At 46.1% G+C, this 23,618-nt stretch overlaps 1 protein-coding gene across 4 annotated transcripts in view; it reads right to left on the bottom strand.

The window, feature by feature from the left end:
- Positions 1–23,618, bottom strand: part of cadpsa (Ca2+-dependent activator protein for secretion a) — a 70,002-nt gene that overhangs the window by 18,628 nt on the left and 27,756 nt on the right. For 2 of the 4 annotated variants that reach the window (XM_057030371.1, XM_057030370.1), the window contains 15 exons: positions 21,844–21,980; positions 21,511–21,698; positions 17,849–17,950; positions 17,713–17,776; positions 17,517–17,640; positions 16,194–16,262; positions 14,402–14,508; positions 11,957–12,113; positions 10,511–10,652; positions 6,849–7,004; positions 6,602–6,749; positions 5,448–5,522; positions 4,466–4,549; positions 4,337–4,369; positions 1,065–1,172 (listed from right to left, as the gene is read on the bottom strand). In XM_057030371.1, the coding sequence (XP_056886351.1) occupies positions 1,065–1,172; positions 4,337–4,369; positions 4,466–4,549; positions 5,448–5,522; positions 6,602–6,749; positions 6,849–7,004; positions 10,511–10,652; positions 11,957–12,113; positions 14,402–14,508; positions 16,194–16,262; positions 17,517–17,640; positions 17,713–17,776; positions 17,849–17,950; positions 21,511–21,698; positions 21,844–21,980 (1,694 nt within the window). The remainder of the gene's footprint in view (positions 1–1,064; positions 1,173–4,336; positions 4,370–4,465; positions 4,550–5,447; positions 5,523–6,601; positions 6,750–6,848; positions 7,005–10,510; positions 10,653–11,956; positions 12,114–14,401; positions 14,509–16,193; positions 16,263–17,516; positions 17,641–17,712; positions 17,777–17,848; positions 17,951–21,510; positions 21,699–21,843; positions 21,981–23,618) is intronic. The other 2 variants (XM_057030373.1, XM_057030374.1) reach the window with 2 other exon arrangements.

Genomic DNA, 23,618 nt, shown 5'->3' with positions numbered 1-23,618 from the left:
CCTCGTTGACTCAGAACCACTAAGGTAATTTCAGCCGACACTTCCTGGACACGTGACAACAGGAAGGAGGGACGACTGGCCAAACGGGGCAAAGTAACAAGAAAAGCACAGCAGAGCTGCTGAGAGCAGCCAGCAACACCTTCATCAGGCTCTGTGACGCCGCAGGAAGAACTGATCCAGCATGACAACAAAGAGAAGCTCAACCCCGCAGAAAGGAGGCAACGAGAGGATACATGGCAAAAACAAAGACATCCAGCCACAGACACATCTGTGTCACCTTCTGTCAGGACAGCAGAGAGGAAGACCACAGGAGACACCCCCAGCCTACAGGGCCCCTGTCAACACAACATGGACATAATGCTGAATTCTGGCTCAAACTTTTGCCTCCATGTTTCTGTCTGACCAGGTTGGAAAAAGCAGGAGGGAGCTGAAGGTTGACCGAAGCACCAAGTTTGATAAGAATCCGTTGAGAAAAACATGTTTATGTGACGCTGCCGTTTGGGAGATCAAAGATTATGCTCGTAATCTTAATGTCCAGATTAAGGACTGAGTTTGGTTTTTGGTGATGTGACCATTTTGAAAAACAGTGTGTGAGAGACACAGGCTATTACGGTGATGCGCTACTGCCGGTCGCCATCTCTGCAATGCTGAAAGTATGGTTCAACTTGAATGTAAACATGGACATAAACATCCCGCAAAGTGACCTTTGGTGATCAACTATTGTTTGCTGACTTGGAACCCGCTTAAGCATAATCCCTCCTTAAAAACCACGATCCAGAAGGGTAAACACAGCCTTGTTGGAAAGAACTGATCTGTTTGTCGGCTGGCTCATTTTTGTTTTTTCGGGCATTTTGGGCTTGACCTGGTGGAGGCTTAGAGACAGACGTGAGATCGCTGACCTCACCATGTCCAGCAGTGTCTCAGGGAGTAGATTACAGCTCCAGTCCAGCTGATCTGCTCCTTAAATCAGATGCTCAGATTTCACAATTTAAGAAAACTTTTATTTGGATCCAAGAATTAGCTTTCAGCTGCGAGTGAAATCAAAGGATTCCAAAGAAACTTACATCAAAGAGCCTCTCTGTGTAGACCTCCTCATTGATCTTCTCCCGCAGCATGTCCTGAGAATGACGAACAAACGTCACGTAGCTGTCAGCCACATCCATCCCCGGCTTCTGTGAGGAAAAGGGCCAAAACACGTAATAATCATCATCATTGAATCAAGAGCAACAACCAAAAACACCAGAAGCTGTGAGCTAAAACGAGAAAAACCTGTAAGTAGACGTAGAATGTCGATCGCATGTAAAACACACAGATAAAGCACACACAGGTAAAGCACACACCATAAAACATACACGCGTAAAACACACACATGTAAAACACACAAAGGTAAATCACACACATTAAAACACACAAAGGTAAAACACACAGGTAAATCACACATGTAAAACACACAAAGGTAAATCACACACAAGTAAACCACACACAAAGGTAAAACACACATGCAAAACACACAAAGGTAAATCACACATGTAAAACACATGTAACACACATAAAGGAAAATCACGCACATGTAAACACACAAAGGTAAAACACACAGATAAACCACGCATTTAAAACACACACAGGTAAAACACACAAAGGTAAACCACACATGTAAAACATACACACATAAAACACACACATGTAAAACACATGCAAAATGCACACATGTAAAATACATACAGTTGAATCACGCACTTGTAAAACACACATATAAAACACACAGGTTAAAACACACATGTAAAATACACAGGTAAATCACACACAAGTAAACCACAGACATGTAAAACACTCACAGGTAAAACACATATAACACACACAAAGGAAAATAACACACATGTAAAACACAAGTAAAACACACATATGTAAAATAAACACAGTTAAATCACGCACATGTAAAACACAGGTAAAACACACAAAGGTAAAACACACACATGTAACATACACAGACACGTAAAACACACAGGCAAATCACACACATGTAAAACACACACAGGTAAATCACACACATGTAAAACACATGTAAACACACAAAGGTAAACCACCCATTTAAAACACACAAAGGTAAACCACACATATAAAACATGCACATGTAAAACACACACATGTAAAACACACACATGTAAAACACACACATGTAAAACACATGCAAAACACACACATGTAAAATACATACAGTTAAATTACGCACATGTAAAACACACATATAAAACACACATGTAAAATACACAGGTAAATCACGCACATGTAAAACACACAAAGGTAAATCACACACAAGTAAACCACAGACATGTAAAACACTCACATGTAAAACACACACACGTAAAACACACAGGCAAATCACACACATGTGAAACACGCACATTTAAAACATACACATGTAAAACACATGTAAACACACACATGTAAAACACACACAGGTAAATCACACACATGTAAAACACAGGTAAAACACACAAAGGTAAAACATACAGATAAACCACCCATTTAAAACACACACAGGTATAACACACACAAAGGAAAATAACACACATGTAAAACACACATAGGTAAATCACACATGTAAAACATGCACACGTAAAACACACACATGTAAACCACACATGTAAAACATGCACACGTAACACACACACATGGAAAACGCACAAAGGTAAATCACACACAAGTAAACCACAGACATGTAAAACACTCACATTTAAAACACATGTAAACACACAAAGATAAAACATACAGGTAAGCCACCTATTTAAAACACACAGAGGAAAACACACAACGGTAAACCACACATGTGGAACACATGTAAAACACGCTTATGTAAAATACACAGTTAAATCACGCACATGTAAAACACAAACGTAAAACACCTACATATAAAACACACAGGAAAACACACAAAGGTAAAACATACATGAAAAACACACACAGGTAAAACACACACACATAAAACACACAGGTAAATCACACACATAAAAAACCCACACATAAAATACACATGTAAAACATTCAAAGGTAAAACACACACGTAAAACACACCTGTAAGACACATGCAGGTAAACCATACAAAGGTAAAACACACACAGATAAAACACACACCGGTCATGACAGCAGTGCCACTTTTCAAATGTTGGGGTCTCACTGGGCTATGCTACACTAATTTATTTGTATTTGTATCCAGCAGTATTTGCACATTCACCATCTTTTTTGCACCGCCTTCTTTGTGGGTTTTGTTGCGCCATTACAGGGCCCATAAAGGACAATCGTGTCCTGTCATGCTCTATCGGGGTGAGGGCGCAGCAGTGGCATCACTGACTGCAGACGCAGCGTTTGCCGTTTGCGTCTCTTTTAGGATGCAACGCCGTTCAACGCCAACTGTCCAATACGGCCTCTTCAATGCTCCAAATATTTAATTATCTGCTGTTAACCTTAGTTTGCACATCTGCAACGACAGTAACAACGTGTAAATTAGTCTTTTTATAACTCTAAATTTGTACATTAAGGACACAATTAGCATGTTGGGATGGAAACTGCGACCCCTGCCAGTGTGCACAGTGCTTCATCACATTCTCTGACAAGTCATTAATTTGAAAGTTGGCATGTTGCTATGGCCAAAGTGTTGGCAGCTAATAAAGCTTTGATGTGAATACACGCGTACACCACCAGCACCTCCGCCGCCGCCATTCTGACAGCAAAATGGGCATGTTGTGCAACACGGAGGGAACGAGGCGTGAGGCGCAAGGCATGGCTGCCTGGTCACACGCATATGAATGGACATTTGGAGGAGGAAGGATGAGAGGGTTGGATGTGGGAAGATGACAACTAAAGCCGTCTGTGAAGAGAGGCTCAAATATTTGTATGTGGAGAAGGAACACAAACAGACTCACACAGTCAGGTCACGAGAAGCAAGACGCTATGTTAATCAATTTGTCTTCTGTTGTCCTCATCTTAACCAGACTGTAATCATTTTTATTGTTGAGTTCCATTTAATTAGCCCAACAGTGTCATAGCAATGCTGAACGTGGCCCCCCTTTAACCCCCCTCTAGAGGGCCAGTGGAGTGGGTGGAGGAGGAGAAGGAGGAGGAGAGCGACATGGTTGTTGATGCTTGCGGTACAGAGTGCTTTTGAGCGGAGCAGGGGCCACCACACATGTGAAGATAAGCTGAGGTTTTCATTCGGCAAACTGTCTCACTTCCTTCCTTTAGGACAGAGACGTCCTGTTTAGTACAGGTCAGCTGTCGATCATCTGCATAACTGCAAATCTATTCCAAAAAGTTTTGCTAGAAACAGGATGTCACTTACAGGCACATCCACATACTTGGAGGCAGCTTTCACCTGCAGACAACAGGAAAGAGGGTTGGGCAGCAGAAACAAAGAGCCTCGCTCCCAGCAAGCAGTTTAGAACTGAAGAGAAGCACATTTGCTACTCACTGTGAAAGACAGGAAAGAGGAGAAGAGAGTCCCTTCGTCATACCTGGAGAGTTTGGCTAACACGCTTTCTAAGATGACAACAAACTAGAAGACAAGAGGAGCAGAACAAAGTTAAAATGCAACAAAGCTGTGAACCATCCAAGGAGCTCTGAGGAGCCTGGTTGTGATTTTAGCCTCCAGAGCTGCAGCTGGCTGATATCTGCTGCTGGGAGGAAGCTGATCTACTCAGCTGTCTCACTTTTACATATAATTGTAAAAAAAAAACAAAGTTATTAGGATGTTAAAAGCTTTGCTAAAATGTTATTATGTTGCAGCGCTACATCTTCCTTCACACATCACAATTTGAGACTTTACTGTTGATCACGTGATTTTGACTATCAAAGTCTACCGAAGGGTTGGTGTTAAATTAAAGTGTTACAGGTGAAACCAAAACAGATGTGAACCTTTGTGACTCCGTTAAAGGCTGCACATTCATTAATGATCATAAATCTTTTGTCAACTGTTTCTTCTTCTGGCCAGTCGTCCAGAGTGGGGGGATACCTGGGCAGACCTCCTCACCGTACATGTGCTCATTCACTACCTGTTAATTCCTGGTTTAACAGGTAGTTTAATTCCTGGTTCCTCTTGGTTTATTTGCTCTCTCTGGACCAGTTGGACATGTCCATCCAGTAGGTCCACAGATACAAACACTAGACTACATTTGTGGAAGAACATTTGCAGGAACGTTGACCAAATGTTCATCCTTGAGAAAGATGCTCATTAAGCTACAGCGTGATAAAGGTTGTCCCAAAGCCCCTGGATGTGTCCTTATTACCAATGTTACCAAGGCAACTTCATTTATTAGTATTTCTGTGGCTCCACATCACTCCACACCCAGATGTTACATCCAAGCAGCAACACAAACTGTGTCAGGTCAAAGGTTAAGCATTCTGGGGCCAGGGGTGATAAAACCATCACATCCTGGAAATTCAACCTTCTGTACCTTGGCCACCAGAAGAGTTATCATCTCCTTCACCATCTCCTCGATGAGATTGTCGATTTGGGAATGGTACTGCCTCTACGGGGAAACAAAGCACAGCAACTTAAAGTGCAGCACATAACATTACGTACACATTACAGCTGAGTCAAAACAGCAACAGTCCCCAAACTCAGAACACAGGTGACACTCAGACAACACAGTAGGGGGAAGGTTAATGAAGGCAGCACGGGGCAGGGGGACAGGGGACAAGCAGGTAAGAAAAAGGACAAGGACAAAGGATGAATGACAAAGCAACAGACAACCCCCCCAACCATCGCTGCTGGTGTTGCTGCCAAAAAACAAGACATTTGTCTGGACTGTCCCTTTTCACAGGATTTAATATTCAACTTCATTTTAATTTAATCTTAAGAAAATGTTAAATATACAATGTATATTAAGTGGATAAATCTAAGTGGATATGCAGCACATGCACTTTTCACCCTTCAGGTTTAAGGGACTCTTTTATGTCCCCAAAAACATTTCATATCAAATCCTTTTCAACAGCCTGTCCGGTTGTCTTTACTTCTCAGACCGGAGGTTCTCCGGTCAGCCTCACACGCTGACAATTAGTTCATGAAATAATCCAGCATTGAAAAAGAAGCCACTGAGGCTGTGTGTGTGGATTCTTCCCGCCGAAGGGCTGCTGCCATGGAAACTCAATAGTGCTGCAAGGGATCCTTTTGTTGCGCCTCGCGGCACCATCAGATGAGTGAGGGGACTTGGAGGAATAATTAATTCATCGTCAGTAATTGGTATCAGTCTTGAGATTCTGTGAAATACAAGATCTCTCACTTCCAGCCCATGTATATTCAAGACCATCTACACATATGCTAATGAAATCAACAAAGTCAAGCGAGGGGAGGACAGAGAGTGAAAACTGAGGACTAATTATACATCGGAGAATCAGAGGGTGACATTTCAATTGAATTCATCTCCACACTTACCCAGCATCTAACAAACTTTCACAAGAGCGAAGATAAAAAAGCAGACAGAGGTGAGAAGCTCACAGAGAAACAAGCTGAAGCTCTACTGGCCTCCGATTGTGGACTAATTGAACTGAGACTGATGCAATCGAGGACGGTGAATTGGGTTTTGGAGACATGGTTACTGTCCCGTACCTCCTGACCCAGGTCCACGGCGCACAGCTTGGCCGACTGCACTTTGGCATCCACCATCACGTTGAACATGGTGCAAATGGACTGCGGCACGCGGAAGTCCGTGGCCCGACTGCTCCTCTGAAGCTTGACCTCGAATGCCGTCCTGGTCCTTTAGACAAGCAGACACAGCCATCACCTCACCTCATTAACCCCAATCACATCTAACCGTGGGCGCAAGTCCAACACCATCCGGCAACAGCTGCGTTACCGTTTGATGCAGGACTCAATCATGTCACTGGACATGAGCTTCAGCCGGGTCTCCAGGTGTTTACCGAACTCCTCCTCGGGCCAGTGGAGATCCCCGATGAAGGTCTGAAGAGCGTCCAGCTTCCAGAAGAGGTCCTCCGATGTGCCAGAGCCAGTACTGCAGAGGTAAACACAGGAATGATGCTGTTCCTCAGAGGGGTTCTGAACCTACAAATGGAACTCATCAATGGCACAAATGGCAAAAACAAAAGGTAAAAGCGACTCTGGGTTCATTCAGGAAATGAGCAGCTGGCTGTTGTCCAACTTAGCATCAAAGCAGTTTTCCCACTTGTGTTAACTCAAGGTGTGTGTGTGTGTGTTATGATTGTGTGTATGGTCTGTGTGTTTGGCCTGTGGTGCTCTGTTTGTCCACTAGGGGCGTAGGTGACCTCTACACCTGCAGCTGATCAAGTTGATTAGCAGGCCTTTTAAGCAGCCAGCACCAACTGTCCTTTGTCAGATCATTTCATCGGTACCAGTGGTCACCATGTCCCGCCATGTCGAGCACCTCACGCTGAGCACCTCTTTTCTTGGCACTTCGTTCACCGTCGTTTTCACAAGTAGCATGTGCACATTCCTTCACTGTTGTAAATATTTTGTAAATAAACTGTTGTTCACTGAAACTGCCTTCCTTGTCTCTCTTCTTGGGTCCTGCCTTTTGTTTTGTCAGTCAGTTCTAACAGTGTGTGTGTGTGGGTTCAGACATTTTCAGTTTGAGAAGCAAAAGTCAAATTAAATGTCTAAAGCTGACAGACACAGTGTTAGGAGTTCCCGAGTGTTTTCCCTCTCCCCCTCCCCGTCTGCGTCTCGCCTGTGTTTCCCCTGTCTGTTTATTTCCAAGCTGGGCGGAGTGGCTTCCAGACTCTCCCCCGTCGGGCGATCGACGCACATCCGGAACCCATCTCCAGCCAATGACCCACACCTGTCATCCGTTTTATAAGCCTGGTCCACGTCTCATTCTTCGCCACTTTGTTGTTAACCCCCATGGTACAGCCTGGCTCCTAGACGTTTGAATTGTAGTTCGTTTCATGATTCCTGTTTCTTGCGCTAATCTGATCGTTCGTTTCTCCTGCAGATCACCCATCTCGGACACCTGTTTGTGTCTCCCAGCCCAACTGCTTCAACTCCAGTCAGTCGTGTGTGTCTGCTTTTGGGTTCTATATTCGTGTCTGCAGAGTCATAACAAAATGAATTTGCCATCAAATGGACATCGCAGACAAACAATGTGCTGTGTCTTGCCAGGGAGCCTTACTGGGACAACATGGACAGTTGTTACAAGCCCTGGTTGAGAACAGCACCAAGGTGGCCAAGGTGGCTGATCTGACGCAACAGGTCGCGCTCCTGGCGGGCCCCACTCCGCAACTTGCTGGTCCCACTGCCAGCGCCATCGGCACATCCCCGCGGATCCCCAGCACTCACATCTGCGACCCAGAACTGTTCCAGGGGGACCTGGACAAGTGTTGGGGATTTCTCCTCCTGTGCCGGTTAGTGTTTCAACAGAAGGCACAGTTGTTCACTAATGATTTTGCAAAAGTGTCTTATTTAGTTTCTCCTGTTTCGAGGCAAGGCGCTGGTGTGGGCAGAGGCGGTCAGTTCCCACAGCCGCCTGGAAGCCATGTCCTATGCCGAGTTGGAGGGGAGCCTGAAGGCAGTCTTCAACCACCCAGAATACTTCCGGGGATGCCATCCCTCTGCCAGGGAAACCGCTCCGTAGCGGATTTCTCAGTGAAGTTCTGAACCTTGGCAGCGGACTCAGGATGGAATGAGTCAGCGCTTTGGGGAGTGTTCCTGTAAGGGCTGAGCGAGTGCCTGCAGGACAAATTCCTGCTACAACTCGCGTTCCAAGTCATCCCGCCGCTTCATCTGCAGCCCCAATTCTTTCCCCCGCCCACCTGGGGCCTTCCAGCCTGGTTCAGGTTGGCCACACCGTGCCGATCGCTGCGGAGCAGTCAATGCAGCTTGGACGTGCCAGGCTAACACCAGAGGAGCGCCACCGCAGGATCGGAGCGGGTGAGTGCTTGTACTGCGGCCAACCTGGTCACTTAATTTCAGGTTGTCCGGTTCGACAAAAGGGCGGGCCCGTCAGTAGCTGTGGGGGTACTGGCAGGCCAGAAGTCAGGTATGGACAAACTCGGGCTTGAATGACGTCACAATCAAGAACAAATGCCCCCTGCCTTTGAGCTCTTCTTCATGGGGGTTGGGGCCGTGCTGTCCCAGTCCTCCAGCCCTGACAATTGGTTACATCCCTGCACCTTCTATTCCCGCAGACTTACTGCCGCTAGATCTAACTACGACGTAGGGAACTGTGAGTTACTGGTGGTCAAGTTGGCATTAGAAGAGTGGCGACACTTGCTGGAGGGGCCGAACAACCCTTTGTAGTCTGGACCGATCACAAAAACCTTTCCTACATCCAGTCAGCGAAGAGGCTGAATTCCCATTAGGCCAGGTGGGCACCATTTGTCATCCGATTCCAGTTTACCATCACCTACTGGCCCAAGTCCAGGAACCGCAAGCCTGATGCCCTCTCCCGCCAGTCCTCGTCGGACCACGGCCCATCAACCTCAGTTGCCATCTTGCCTGAGGAGCATGTGGTAGGGGTGCTCAACTTGCAGGTGGAGAGGGTAATGAAGGAAGCCCATCGGCAGCATCAAGATCCAGGAACCTGCCCAAGAAATCGCTTGTTTGTCCCGGACCCTGTCCGCTCCCAGGTGCTGCAGTGGGGACATTCCTCCCAGTTTGCTTGTCGCTCCAGCATCAACCGGACCATCACCTTCCTTCGGCATTTTTTTTGGTGGCCAACCTTGGAGAAGTGAAAAAATCCTGATTTCCGCTGCTGTGTGCCATTATATACAACATAGACCATGTAACATCATAGCAGCTGCAGGAGCTTGAAAGGTCACATGGCCAGCGTGAAGGTCTGAGCTTTGCTCCAGCTGTCCTGGCTGATGTGTGCTGTCCTAACAAACATGGATGTGGGAGTTGGTTACCATGAATGCTGTCCTGTTGACTCCACCCCCTTGTTTTGTCCTTTTTAAAGCCACTTTGTCTCCGCTCGCTGGGGAGAGTGCATATGAAACCCGAGTGCTGACCTGGTTCCGAACTATAAGAGGAAGAATTTTATGAAGCGTTCAGCCATACTAAAACTGCAGCAGAGCGGATCCATGCAGATGTAGCATTTCAACAACGTCGCTCTCTGCGGGACGTAGCAGCAACGGAGCCAAAATGTAACACCTTGTGATCCCTGTTGTTGGCGCCGGCAACGTTTCGCTTAGGTTTTCAACGTGCTGCACACGGCAGCGTCAAGTGTTGGTTAACATATTCAGAGTTGGTTTAATGATGATGCTTACGAGATCACATGAATATTTATAGATCCTGAAGTGAATCAAACTGAATACGATCAGAGCTCCAGAAAGTGACAATTAACATCATAGCTATTGGTTATCAGAGGTGGATTTCCATCCGCAAGACGATCCAGCATCTATTACATCGTTCATCGGGAAATAAACCACTACTGGAGTCGCTCTGGGTCAGCCTTAGCTGCCACCCAGCTGCCTAACTGTTCAAGTTAACACTCGCAACTCTTAGATTTGGTGTTTTAATGACCAGAAAGCTGTTAGGCCTTACTTCACGGGTTCCCACGATTCCCTCTCGAAGCCTCTGTGGATGGACTGGGCGATAGAGGACTCCATCAGGTCCACGTACCTGACCACCAGGGGGGCGTACATGTCCTGCAGGTGCTTGTGGAACTTGCCATTGCACAGGTTGTCTGAGGGAGGAGAGGAGTCACATGTCAGATGCTTCTCTATAGCAAGGTGTCCCCTGTTTAAACCACTGTCATCTCATTTGTCCCACTTGCTGTCCTCAATACACTAATGAACAACGACAGCGCGGCTAATGCCACACTCGGGACAAGCAGGTTTGACACAGTGATCTTCCTTCCAAATAAAGATGGCGGCGCTCTCAGGGTGTTTCTAAATCAAACCCGCCGTCCTCCCCTCGGCTCCCAACTGGTAAAAAGACAACACTGACAAGGACCACAGGAGATAAAATGGAGGCCAGTGTGTGCTAATGTGATGCCTCACGGCTCCATGCAGCGTGTCTGCTTTTCCTCCCTCTCTTTGTTTTTCTCTCTCCCTCTGAGCACGTGTGTGTTGCTGTGTGTTGGTGTTATAGTCAAGGTCGATGATGAGCAGTAGGTGCCATGTTTGTTGTGTTTCCCTGATCGACGCTCTCCCAATTAGCCACTTGAGCGGCTGCTGTCCATTTGGACGTGTTGTGTCCAGAAGTGTGTTGGCGAGGGCTTGCCACTGCTTTAGACCTCATTAAATGGGCGAATGGCAGCTCGACTTTGGCGCCTGTCTGGTGCTGAGGCTGTTTACTGCTACATAAGTGTAGCGCCATGAGGCAAGGAAGAGAATGACCTTCTATAGAAAAGACGTATTGCTGAAGCACTGCTAGTGTTGAGTGAGTGCCTGGGGCGTTGCCACAGCTACGGAGAAGGCCTGATAGCATATAGCTGAGTACTTGAGTTCATTACTTGGCTTTGCAACATAAAACTTCACTTTTGTCGCATAGCTTAACTAGAAACAGAATCACTTCTTTTTTCGTCTGGAAAAGCAGAAAGATTCAGAACCCTGAAGTTTAAGTCAGAATGTTTCTCCCTCTTAGCTTAATGAAGCAAAAATTGATAATAGCTTAATGAAGCAAGAATTGATAACTTGTGATGCTCAACAGTATGAAACCATCAGGAAATGTTCCGCGTAAGCAATGTTTGGGGACATCTTCTTACTTCTGGGTCTGGGTTTAGAAAACATTAAAATGAAAAGAAAAAGTAAAAACATTCCAATGAGATGCATGAGTGGACCAGTTAGTGGGGAAGCCCAACACTAACCAAGACAGATAGTGTTTCCTCACATTTGCTGTATGTCTCAGCTATCCTAAAGGTACTTTGGTACCACTAGTACAGAGGTCACCAGGGGTTCCACAGTATGTGGACAGTCTGTGGTGTGTTTACAAGCAGGACGTGGATCTGAGCTAAGGAACCTGATGTTACTGGTGGGAGTGACTCACAGTCCATTCTCAGGAAGTCGTTGAGTAGTTGAAAAAGCGGGAAGCTGTCCCAGCTGTCAGGCAGCTGCACTTCCAGAGCTGCATCCATATCGGCTGAGTAAAGACACAAGAAGGTCTCGGCATGATCCACCATCAGGTCCGACCACCACGCAAAGGCCTCCAGGTGGTGCACAGAAGAGACAGAATGCCAGAAATAAAGAATTGAGAGGTTGAGAGGGAAAGATGGGAGAGAAATTAGACAGAGACTCTTTTCCCTACTGAACATGAGGTTAATTTGCTGGTACCAGACCATTTACCATCAAGGCTGAAGACGTGATGAAACTATTGCAAAGGCTCTCGACTATCTGTTGCCTGAGGGGTCCTTCACAAACCGCAGCAACGACAAACAAACACTTGGACACGGGAACCTAAAGCTTTTCTGTCGTCCCTGCGGAGGAAACGGCAGCAGGTCCTCGACAGGGACACTCACTGAAACTGCTGCTGACTGCTGGGGCCCAGGTTGCTCTCATGCAGATGGAAAACACTCGCCTCCCTCCATGCACCCCCGCCTCCTTCCACCTCAGGGAGAGCTTGGAGGATTCACAGTGTTTCTTCATTCACATCAAGCTAGCAAAGCTGTAATGTGAATGTGCTGATAGCTGGTTGTTAGGGTGGGGGGTGATGGGGACATGCACTTGCCAGGGGAGCTCTGAGCCTCACAGAGTTGGTGAGGGATTGTTGGCGAGGCCATTCCACCTGCAAAGGCCATGTGTCTGTTTTTGACAATTACAGCTTCATCTCACAGAAGAGAAGAGCTGTTTTACTTCCCTCTTGCCCCAACAAAACTCTTTTTACCTCCCTTCAAACAAGCAACAAAAAAGCCAACAAGCAGAAACAATGGTAAGTCTGACAAAGTTGCCAGGTAGCAAAGTGACCAAGAGCTTGTTTAAACACCAAATCTAAGATGACTTTAACAGTTTGGCAAGACTATTTAAAGGAAAAGGGAGGTTTTTGTGCATCATTTGCAGGTTTTTTGTAAAGTAATTTGTAGCAGATGGTCCTAAGACAAGTCAGAACACAGAATAGGTGCAAGGGGAATTATCCTTAGCATCATTTTAGGTCAATGGTATGACACTCCAACAGTTCCCAACTGGCAACACTGGTTTATATTACCGGCCGAAGAGACAAACACTCATTTCTATAAGCTGAATGGTGAGGACACGAGAGTTGGTAATTAGAAAAAGATGCTCAACCAGCATCAGAGCCACAGAAGTTTCACACATAACACATCAGGGAGGACACATGACTGGAAAGCATCTAATGCTGGTTAGACTGGTTGCTCAGTGGCGTCTGAGCTGCTGAGAGGTGAGGGAGTGATGTTTTCAACAATGACAGGACACATGCTTTGCATTTCTTCCACAGAATGTACTGAAGGATCTGGTGGGTTTCTTCAAGGGAAGACAGGTCACCTTTGTTCAAGCTAGGTAGACTCTATGAGACATGACTGGTCACAGAAAACATCGTCAGGGAAGATCAGGATCCTCCTCCAGAAGAACCGGGAGCAAAGATGAAGCTGTTTGAGGTTAAAGTTGCAAATTTGTGAACGTTCACAACTCTGCTCCTGGTTTTCGGGATAATGAGCTCAATGGGGGAAAAACAGTGCTTGTCTCCATCTGAGGCTAGCCTAGAGGCTAACGAGCACTCGATGGCCACAGGGTTTGCCGATCACTGTTGGTGATCGTTTGAATCAACAGCCAAAATTCTCACACATGCAAACTCAGGAGAGGAAAAGGGACCACATGGAAAACTGGGAGCAAGGGATTGAGAACATGTACATACCTGCTTTCCCTGTTTGAACACCCCCACAAACCCAATCAATGGATAAAATAAAAGGCAGAGAGGAAGGAAGTCAAAAAACAAAGACCAACTTTGATGTAAATGACTGTTAATCAGAGCACTGGATTCTCCATCATGGAGCGTGGTCTCCATGGAGACCCCACAGTTTGTGAAACCTGTGCTAGCATGAGAGGGATGTTCCTCCAAATGGAGAATTGACATCTCAGGGCCAACTTTAGGGGTTCATTATGTGGCAAAAGCATTAAATCTTAAAGAACTCTAGTTCAGTGTTCAGGTCCAGAAGGAACGGCAGCACCCACACACCTGACTAGTTCTGATTTTTCAACCGTCAAACACAAATTGGCTACACCTTCTCTGTAACACCACTTTTCACTTAGCTTTGCAGCGACTTGTTTGATCAGTGTGGACTGAATTTGGGAGTCTTGGAGTGCAATACTAGAGTCTACCCAAACCCAACCTGACCAGCTAGCCTACATATACACCACTTATCAAAGGACATTAAAGCCCTGGAGTGGTGACCCCTCCCAGAGCTTTGTGAAATGATGAACCTGGAACTAAATTTGTTTCCAAGAAATATGGATATCCAGGTGTGCATATGTGTGCACTCACCTCTGCGTGATGCTCCTCATTCTGTTGCAGGACCTCGATGACCAGCTCGGCCAGACGGATGGTGTCCTCAAGTTTTTTAGCAGGGGTGACTAACCGTCCTACGTTCTCTAGAGAATAAAAGTCAGAGGTCAGCATGTCCAGCCACAGAGTCAGATCAGCACCCTTCCTGCTCCATGCCCTGCCTAAAGAGCTAAAAGAGCAGATCACTCACAAAGTCTGGATACAACGGTTGAATCAAAAGACTAAATTGAGCCTAAATTACCAGGACAATCTCCAGATGACAATGTTCTGATTGTGATTAGGGCTGGTGTCATCATTGAGTAAGTGCTTACATTAAAGGACCACCCTCGCCACTGTTGTAGGGGTCAGTGGCTTCCCCAAGAGTGCGGAAACACTTGAGAGGAATCCCTGAGTGACGACACTCATCCAGAGAGAAGATGGAGACAATGAGGGAACACCGAACATTTATCATGCAGTGATGTGCTGCTTTTATTGTCTCCTGATGATGCTGAAGACTTGATAACAATTGCAGAACTCACAAACGATGTAAAAAAGCAGGGGCTGGTTCAGGTGTCCCGCTGGTCCTTCGTCCGCGTGGTGTTAAAAATCACAAAGATTTAATAAAAAATTCTAAATCCAGTCTTCCAACAAGCTCATGCAAGATTCAGATGACGTCATTTTAAATGCAAGCTTCTGCGAAGGTGCACTTTGATACCACAGCAATTATCACCAGGTTTTGAACCCAGTGACAAACTGGCTGAACTCAGCAGATCTGTAGGTCTTTGGTGAGAGGATGCAGCAGTGGGCTCTGGAAGGGGGGGGGGGGTAAAAAAGACCCCTGCAGGGGTAGGCTCCAGTTGTCAGTCAGAGTAATATTCACTTAACCTGAGCTGTCTTCAAAAACCTGAGGAAGGACGAAGTAACATGAGAAAAGTGATGTAGACCCAGAAATCCAGTGGTATCATCCAGCAGCATAGACAAGTAGAGTTCCTGTGCAGTCAGCAGGTCAGCAAAGGTCTGACGCAGATACAGAAGCATCAAATTTCAAGGCTTTTACGAGCCATGACCGGGCACCAGGAAGGAAGTGAGCACAGTGTTTCATCTGGCTTAGGTGTCCAGGTATGGGAGGAGCTACCAGGATGAGTACATTACCTGGATCCCTCAGGTAATGACTTTAGAAGAACATTTCCAGGTTGGGGAGAAGATGTTGGCATAAAGCACGACAGAAGATCCATTCTGAGACACGCTGGCAAAGTGTCTCGATTCAAAGAAAAGTCCTGCATTTCTGAGGCATTAATGTTATTGAACGAGTGTGGCGTGAAAATTGGGTCTTTGTATTTAACAACACATCAAAAGAAAAAGAAAAAAACACAGCCTTTAAATCCTAAAAACGCCGCATGCTAATTCTGCCACTTGAACCACTCGGTTCCATTTGAAGACAGGACTTTAGGCCGTCCTCGCCCTTGGTCAACTCAGCTGCCATGTTTCAGGTTTACTTAGGAGCATGAATTTCATGCTTGTGGGCCGCCTGGATGGATCAGGATAGTGTTCTTCACCATTAAAGAGGAATTACACACAAGCAAAGTAAAAATGCATTCAAGTCACAGAAAAGAACAGGTTTTATGTGCAGGACTGAGACAAGGTCACAGACAGATAGAAACTCATAGAAACTACCCACCATGAGACAAAACAGTTTACAGCCTAAAACAAGAAACACAGGACAACAGAGAGCGAGAGACCGCCAGTTGTAGGTGTGGTTGGGGGTGTGGCTTGAAATGAGGCAGGTACTCACGAATGGTTAAATCCATCACTTGAGACGCCAAGCAGAAGACAGGATGCTCATACATCTCTCTCTTTTTCCCTAGAGAGAAAAAGGGGGGATAGCGATGCATGCGAGAGGCCAGGGTCAGAGAGGAGAACATCGATGTTCACACACACACACACTCCTCCCTCCTCTGGAAAATAGACTGAAGAGTCTCCTATTGCTAACGAGTAGGTCCAACAGAGTGGGACTGTTGCACTGAAACAGGTGATGTTGTCAAATGGAAGCAGAGAAATTTACATGTTACGAACATATTTTCCAAATGAATAAACATTCCAGGGAAGCCAGGGAATCCCGCCTGTCTTTGGATTAACCATTCGTTCTGCCGAGCACAGGAATCCTTTTATTTCCCACAGCTCCAGAAGGACCAGGATGTGGATTCTGCCATGCAGGGACGCCAGGTTTCCCTTACAGACATCATCTCAGATCTACAGAACCACAGGCTGGACAGGGCCATGATGGGAAATGTGCTTGTCCCACTCAGGAACTGCTAATTGCTGTGAGTTGGTTACTTATGTGATCATCAGCCGGTTAACAGGAACCAAAGACATTCAGAGCTGAGCTGATACCAATAATCAATGACTCTTTGAAAGCTGAAATGCCAACAGAAAAAAAATTGGATTCATCTGAGAAGGGTTTAATTCCCTCAAATCGGTCATTAGAACCACCACATTTCCCAAAAGTCCACGTGACGGGAGAACTTTACATTTACACATGTGGAATCAAAAACCAGCTACATGCTTCTCTTGTCTCCTAAAGACAACCGAGCATGCAATAAGGACAAAGTGAGTCCACACTGGACTTGGCTGGGCTAGGCCAGGATGAGCCATCTCTTCAGGTCTGCTTCACTGGCTGTTTTCAGCAGAACAAGTGGAGGAGTAAGGAGAGAGAGGAGAGAGCATGGCAGCCACCAAAGAGCGAGGCAGAGAAAGCTGAAAGTCGGGGCAAGATAGCCAGGAAGTGGAGGGAAAGAGGAGGTAGGATTTGGCTGAAACATGGAGCCACAACTGAATGCATTTTTACTTAATGAACATTTGCCACAAAATTATGTGACAAAGAGGTCTATTACGGAAAACATCCTCCTCCAACAGCCTTGTCTTAGGATGACAACCTATGCAATCATTGGTCAGCATCTGAAAAGAGGCAGGCGCACTGCTGACAGGTCACATGACCACCGCTTTCAACAGGAAAGTTGAACGGAAGCCACCAGAGCCAGCAAAGAAAAGCCAGTACTACAGCATTCTGCAGTGTGTTCTGGGATATGTGGGAATCCTGGAAGCAGTGAGACTGTACCTTCCACTTTGGCGTATTCTGACAGCCGTTGGTAGTTGACCAGAGCTGCTTGCTCCAGACATCTACGAATCACTGTCTTGACTTCCTCTTGCAGCACTGGGGTGACAATATCTCTCATCAGGACCTGAAAACAAAGAGAAGGTTAATGGTGAAGGGTGGAGAGCTGACGAGATGCTATGAGAAAACGCAGACTTACTCTTTCAAGCAAGGACAGAGTTGCTTTTAGAGCTCCTTCGGGCCGTCCAAAGGGAAAACAATACCTGTCAGAAGAAAACAAACTTTGTGGCAACTGGCTCAGCAGCTGTCTGTCATTTCTACATGAAGGCTCCAACCTGAAGTGGGTGATCTGGTTCTCTAGGAGCACCCGGAGCCTCTCTTTGATCTCCTCAAAACGCTCCTTCTCTTCCACGGTGACAGTGCCAATCCCGTCAGGCCTGAAAAACACCCATTGGTGATCAGCGCAATGATGCCAAATCGCCATCCTGCACGTGCACAGGTAGAGATAAAACTACAGACTGCCCTCACAACTCAACACCTAAGACATGTGAGAGGAAGATTCACATTTCTGAACAGAGCCCTGCATTTCAAGGTTCATTTCCAGGTACTGGTGGTCAGATTCTGTTTCAACCCAGCACCATTTCACACATGCCACCGAATCTGGTGGAAATGCTACCAGACTTATTTGGATTTTACAAAAAAATTGCAATAATTTCAATGTTGCAGGTGGTGGGTATTCTGATTGCTTGAATCCTGCTGTGTGTGTGTGTGTGTGTGTGTGTGTGTGTGTGTGTGTGTGTGCGCGCGCGTGCGTTTGTGTGATGAGATAAGATGTGCTTATCGTTTTTGACATGGTTAGGTCTGGGACGAGTGTGAGCAGAGTGCATGTGACAGAAGAGGCGCTGGACTGGTGGCCATGACAGCATGATGAGAAGCAGGAGACATGACACTGTTCCTCTCTAACCCCCAACACACAGACACAAACACACAAACGCACACGCCTGCGCTTTGACATGCCATTTCAACAGACAGTTAGAAACTGTCTGCTGAACTCTCTTTAGCCCTCTGTGCATGTGTGTGTGTGCTTATTTGTGTGGTTGTGTGTCTGGATAGTGGATGGGCCTCCTACTGCAGTTGAAGATGATGAAGATGTTCATTTTCCAGGTCAGTGCTTGATGTTATCAACACCTTTTTTGTGCAGATTTGCACCCCCCAACTCCATCCATCCTTACTTCCCTCCATCCACCCCTCCCTCACTCTATCCACCCCTCCGTCACTGACCTCATATCTTCACAGAGACCACTGACCAGCTAAATTTTGGTTCTGTGTTCCTACCATAAGTAATGCATTTATATGTGTTATATATCTGTCTGTTCGTCCCCCCTTTCTGTCCTTTTCTTCTGCTCTGTCTCTCCTTCTCCTCCTCCTTTATCCAATGTGACCATATTGGCATGGTCCTGCTCAGTCTCTTCCTGTTAAAGGGAGTTTTTCCTTCCACGATTGCCAGTCTGGGGGTCTGACTCTGGGATTCTGTGCAGCACACAGCACAACATGTGGTCTGTAAAGGCCTCATTGTGATTCTGCGTAGCAACGTGAAGGTGCTCCTTACGAAGGTGAGGTTCATCCTCTGTGCCTCTGCTAGTCTGAGCAACTTCCCGAGTTTAGAGCCCAGTCAGCAACAAGGGGCAACACTCATTACTTAGATTTATAGCCAATCACTTTTGATTTAATTAGAAAGTTTTTGGTTAGCAAACAGCACTAACAGCAATGGTCGAAGTAAAACAGAGAAACAAACTACGACCTGCAATAAGAAAAACAGACAGAATTTCAACTTGTCATTTAACTCAAATGGTCTATGAGATTATACTAGCATGGTCTTTGTATCCTTTAAAATAATAGTGAACAAATTTAGATCACCTCAGTCAAATTGATCAAAGCTGCAACATAATAATAAATCAGAAAAGCGACAGCCAGCAATCATGATGTTGGGGAACTAATCACAGCTCCCCTGGTGTGTGTGGGGGCCATGATCCCTCTCTATGGTGGTGGCATGAGGATGACGAAGGTGAGGCTGTTGTTTGTTGTTCGATGAACTTTGGTTTATTCTTAATTCTCCTGGATTTCCATTCAAGGACATACCTGTGAGGAAGCCCTGGAAGGCTGGTGAGATTGAAACAAGCTGGTTTCCTGCAGATGATCTATACGTGATCGACCACGAATCTAATCCAAGCAGATCCATGAAATCAAAACAACAAGACAACATTGAAGTTGAGAGGGACTACTGAAAGGAAAGCAACAAGCATAAACTCCTGCATCTCTCCACCTGCTCAATATGAAAGAAATGAGCCATCAGCATGAGAGCGGAGGCAAAGGTCAGCTCAATGCTGTGTAAGAATTAGAACTGTATACAGAGGAAGAAAACTAGCGACTAACCACCTGTGCTCAAACCTGGAGACAAGCACATAACATGCCTGGCCAGGCTGTTGACTCTGGACATTTAGGATAAAATCACAGATCACAGATCAGCTGATTCTTTCAACTCATTCAGCCTAAAGTGAAATGATGTCGTTGAATGAAAGTGGACTCTAGGGTGCTGAAACACTATCCAAGTTGGTGCACGGAGACCTTTAGGCCAGCAGCTATTAGGAGGTCCCTGCATGTGTGTGTGTGTTTCGGCCTTGGTGAAGTGTGTACACTGGGGCAACAAGCAGCAACAGCAGTGGCCATGGCAGCGGTGGCGGCGGCAGAGATCTTCGGCCATCACACATGACAACCTGTCAGCCTGTCATGGCCTGACCTGCAGGCACAGCTGGACTGGCGGAGCAGCTCTTTGTTTCATGTTTAGATGCAGGAGTGTTATTTTAGAGATGGGAAGACACGAAAAGCTCCACGTCTAGATCAAATTCATACGTGTTTACTGAGAGTGTTAATAGGGATCCCTCGTCCCCAACTCTCCATCAGTTTAAACACAGTGCTGTCTGAGTCTCACAGTTCCTTTTACAGTACTTTTCTGGGACCATCTGTCCATCCTGATCAGAAAAAGCCTCACTCATCGTTTGTCAGGAGGGCAGAGGGAAAATGGACAGATAGACGGATGGAAAAGGATGGGGGAGGCGGAGAGGCTGCCTTTCCCCGACCTTTGCCCTCAGCACCAGTCTCTCTCGTCTATATTTGTTAGCCTTCATCTTCTGGACAGAATACATGTCTGGAAACATCACAGCACATTAGACCACAGAGGAAACTCCAAAGAGAGAGGCGGACTCCTGAAAATCGGAAAATATGGGAACATGTAAATTCTCAAACTTTTCATGCTGTCACAAGGTACTTTTCCGGGCACCAAACAAACCCATGGGACAGAACCACCATGGAAAAGTCATTTTTAGATTCCCACATTGGCACATGACATATCAGGCAGAGTTGCATGGCATTTTAAAGATGTGGGTGATTGATGAAGACAAAAGTAGAATTTATTCCTGAACAAAGAAGCTTCTCCAGCACTGGAAGCTAGCCTGACTAAATTTAGGAAGTTGTGGACAACTAGCCTAGCCGTTCTTCAAATGAGCAGGGAGGGGAGACATAAATGCACTCCAGACAGAACACATACACCGAGGCAACTTACCTTCTGCTTTCAGGGAAAACTGGGCATCGAGGCTCTTTTCTCCTGATGAACTCAATGAGTCTGAGTTCACGTTTTGCGGTCTGAGAGGGGAGCTCGGGAGCAGAGGGGAAGAGGGCTTGTCGGAGTTGGGCCTCAGATACAGGCCATTTTAACAACTCAGAAACACGCTGACTGTATGTGGGGGTGAAAGCGTACGTGGAGGGAGGACATGGAGGAGGGTTATGAAGTCAAAGGTTAACATGAAGGCAAAAGGAAAACATAGCTAAGATGAGCATCCAAGCATGCAGAGAGAAAACGGGCAAAAGAATAAAAGAAGAGAGAAGCTGGGCTGAATTACCACCCCTAATTAAAACACCCCTGTGTAGCACCAGAACCCACCTGTTTCCATGGACGTGGGAGGCGCAGAAGGCGTAGCTGTAATGGAGGAGGGTGGGGTCGATCATGGCGCCATTCTCCGCCCTCTCCAGGAGATCGCTCAGGTAACACAAATGTCGATGGCAACCACGGACGCCGTAGCGAGCGCAGTACTCGTCCATGACAAACACTTGACCGGGACTGAACCAACCCTGTAGGTGGTACACAAAACAGAGAGCCATTAGCTGGTGTTTGCATAGGCCCCGGCCAAACCTGTGGCTGTGATTTGTTGCAGAGGTGCAATGGACGCTTCCTCCCAGTGCAACCAGATCAACAGTAGCAGAAAGATGTCCTCACCAGGCAGGAGTAGGAGTCGTTGAGCCTGTGGTCGAGAGTCAACCGTTGGACCAGCTCAAACAGCGAGCCGTGGTCAAAGTTACAGGGGTTCGCCGAAATGAACTCATCCATGCCATGTTTCTGCGCCCGGTCAGCATCTGTGTTCCCATTTATCCATCCAATCAGGACACAGAGACACAGACAAACAGGCAGGAAATGTCAAAGAAGTGGAAGCCACAACCTATAGAAAAACACTGTTAACATCAATCAGAGAACTGGTGGAACTGGTGGAAGCATGAAACTCCAATAGCAGAGCAAAGCCGCATTTCTTTCAAAATGTTACAAGAGAAGTTTGGAAGAAACAGATGCTGAATATGAAATCACGCCCTGGTTCACTCATCTCTGCTCACTAACAGACAGCAGCTCCACTGGACCAGTACCAGTACTGGTACAGCACTTACTAACACTGATAACACTGAGCTCAGGTGTTATAGCTTTGCACAAAAAACCTACAGATCGGTGCCAGTAAAATAACTTCTGATGTGACTTTGTTCTTACAGATTAATAAATTCAAACCACTCAGTGGTCGTTTGTTTGTTGATAAAGGTCCACTGTTAGGGACAGTGGTGCGCCACAACAAGACAACATTGAAGTTGAGAGGGACTACTGAAAGGAAAGCAACAAGCAGAAACTCCTGCATCTCCCCACCTGCTCAATATGAAAGAAATGAGCCATTAGCATGAGAGTGGAGGCAAAGGTCAGCTCAATGCTGTGTAAGAATTAGAACTGTATACAGAGGAAGAAAACTAGCGACTAACCACCTGTGCTCAAACCTGGAGACAAGCACATAACATGCCTGGCCAGGCTGTTGACTCTGGACATTTAGGATAAAATCACAGATCACAGATCAGCTGATTCTTTCAACTCATTCAGCCTAAAGTGAAATGATGGCGTTGAATGAAAGTGGACTCTAGGGTGCTGAAACACTATCCAAGTTGGTGCACAGAGACCTTTAGACCAGCAGCTATATCTGCTGAAGGGGATTCCAGAAGATCATGCTTCATCATGTTCCATTGGGCCCAACGGGTTGAGCCCCATCACACAAGTCCCATGTGATGGAATTTAATGATCCTCTGTTCATCCATCTGATCATCCATCTACCTGATCATCCATCTACCTGATCACACATCCATCTGGTCATCCGCTGATCTGATCACTCATCTATCTGCTCACACATCCATCTGATCATCCATCCATCTGATCATCGATCTATCTGATCATCCATCCATCTGGTCATCTATCTAACTGATCATCCAGCCATCTGGTGATCCATCTTGTCATCCATCTGATCATCCATCCATCCGATCATCCATCCATCTTGTCATCCATCTGATCATCCATCCATCCGATCATCCATCCATCTTGTCATCCATCTTATATCCATGTGACCATCCATCCATCATCGATTCATCTGATCATCAATCCATCTGATCATCCATCTGACCATCCATTCATCCATCTGATCAGCCATTTGATCATCCATCCATGCATCCATCCATCAATTTGATGATCCATCCATCTATTTGATCATCTATCCATCTGAACACCCATCCATCCATCTAATCATCCACCAATCTCTCCATCCATTTATCCAACTGATCATTCATCTATTTATCTGCTCACACATCCATCTGATCATCTATCCATCTGATCATCCATCCATCTGGTGATCCATCTTATCATCCACCTGATCATCCATCTGATAATCTATCCATCTGATCATCCATCAGAACATC

Source organism: Takifugu flavidus, chromosome 4, assembly GCF_003711565.1.
Source record: "Takifugu flavidus isolate HTHZ2018 chromosome 4, ASM371156v2, whole genome shotgun sequence".
In the NCBI taxonomy this organism is placed as follows: Eukaryota; Metazoa; Chordata; class Actinopteri; order Tetraodontiformes; family Tetraodontidae; genus Takifugu; species Takifugu flavidus.
Note: the sequence above shows the minus strand (reverse complement) of the source record. Positions and strands in the feature narration are given on the sequence as shown.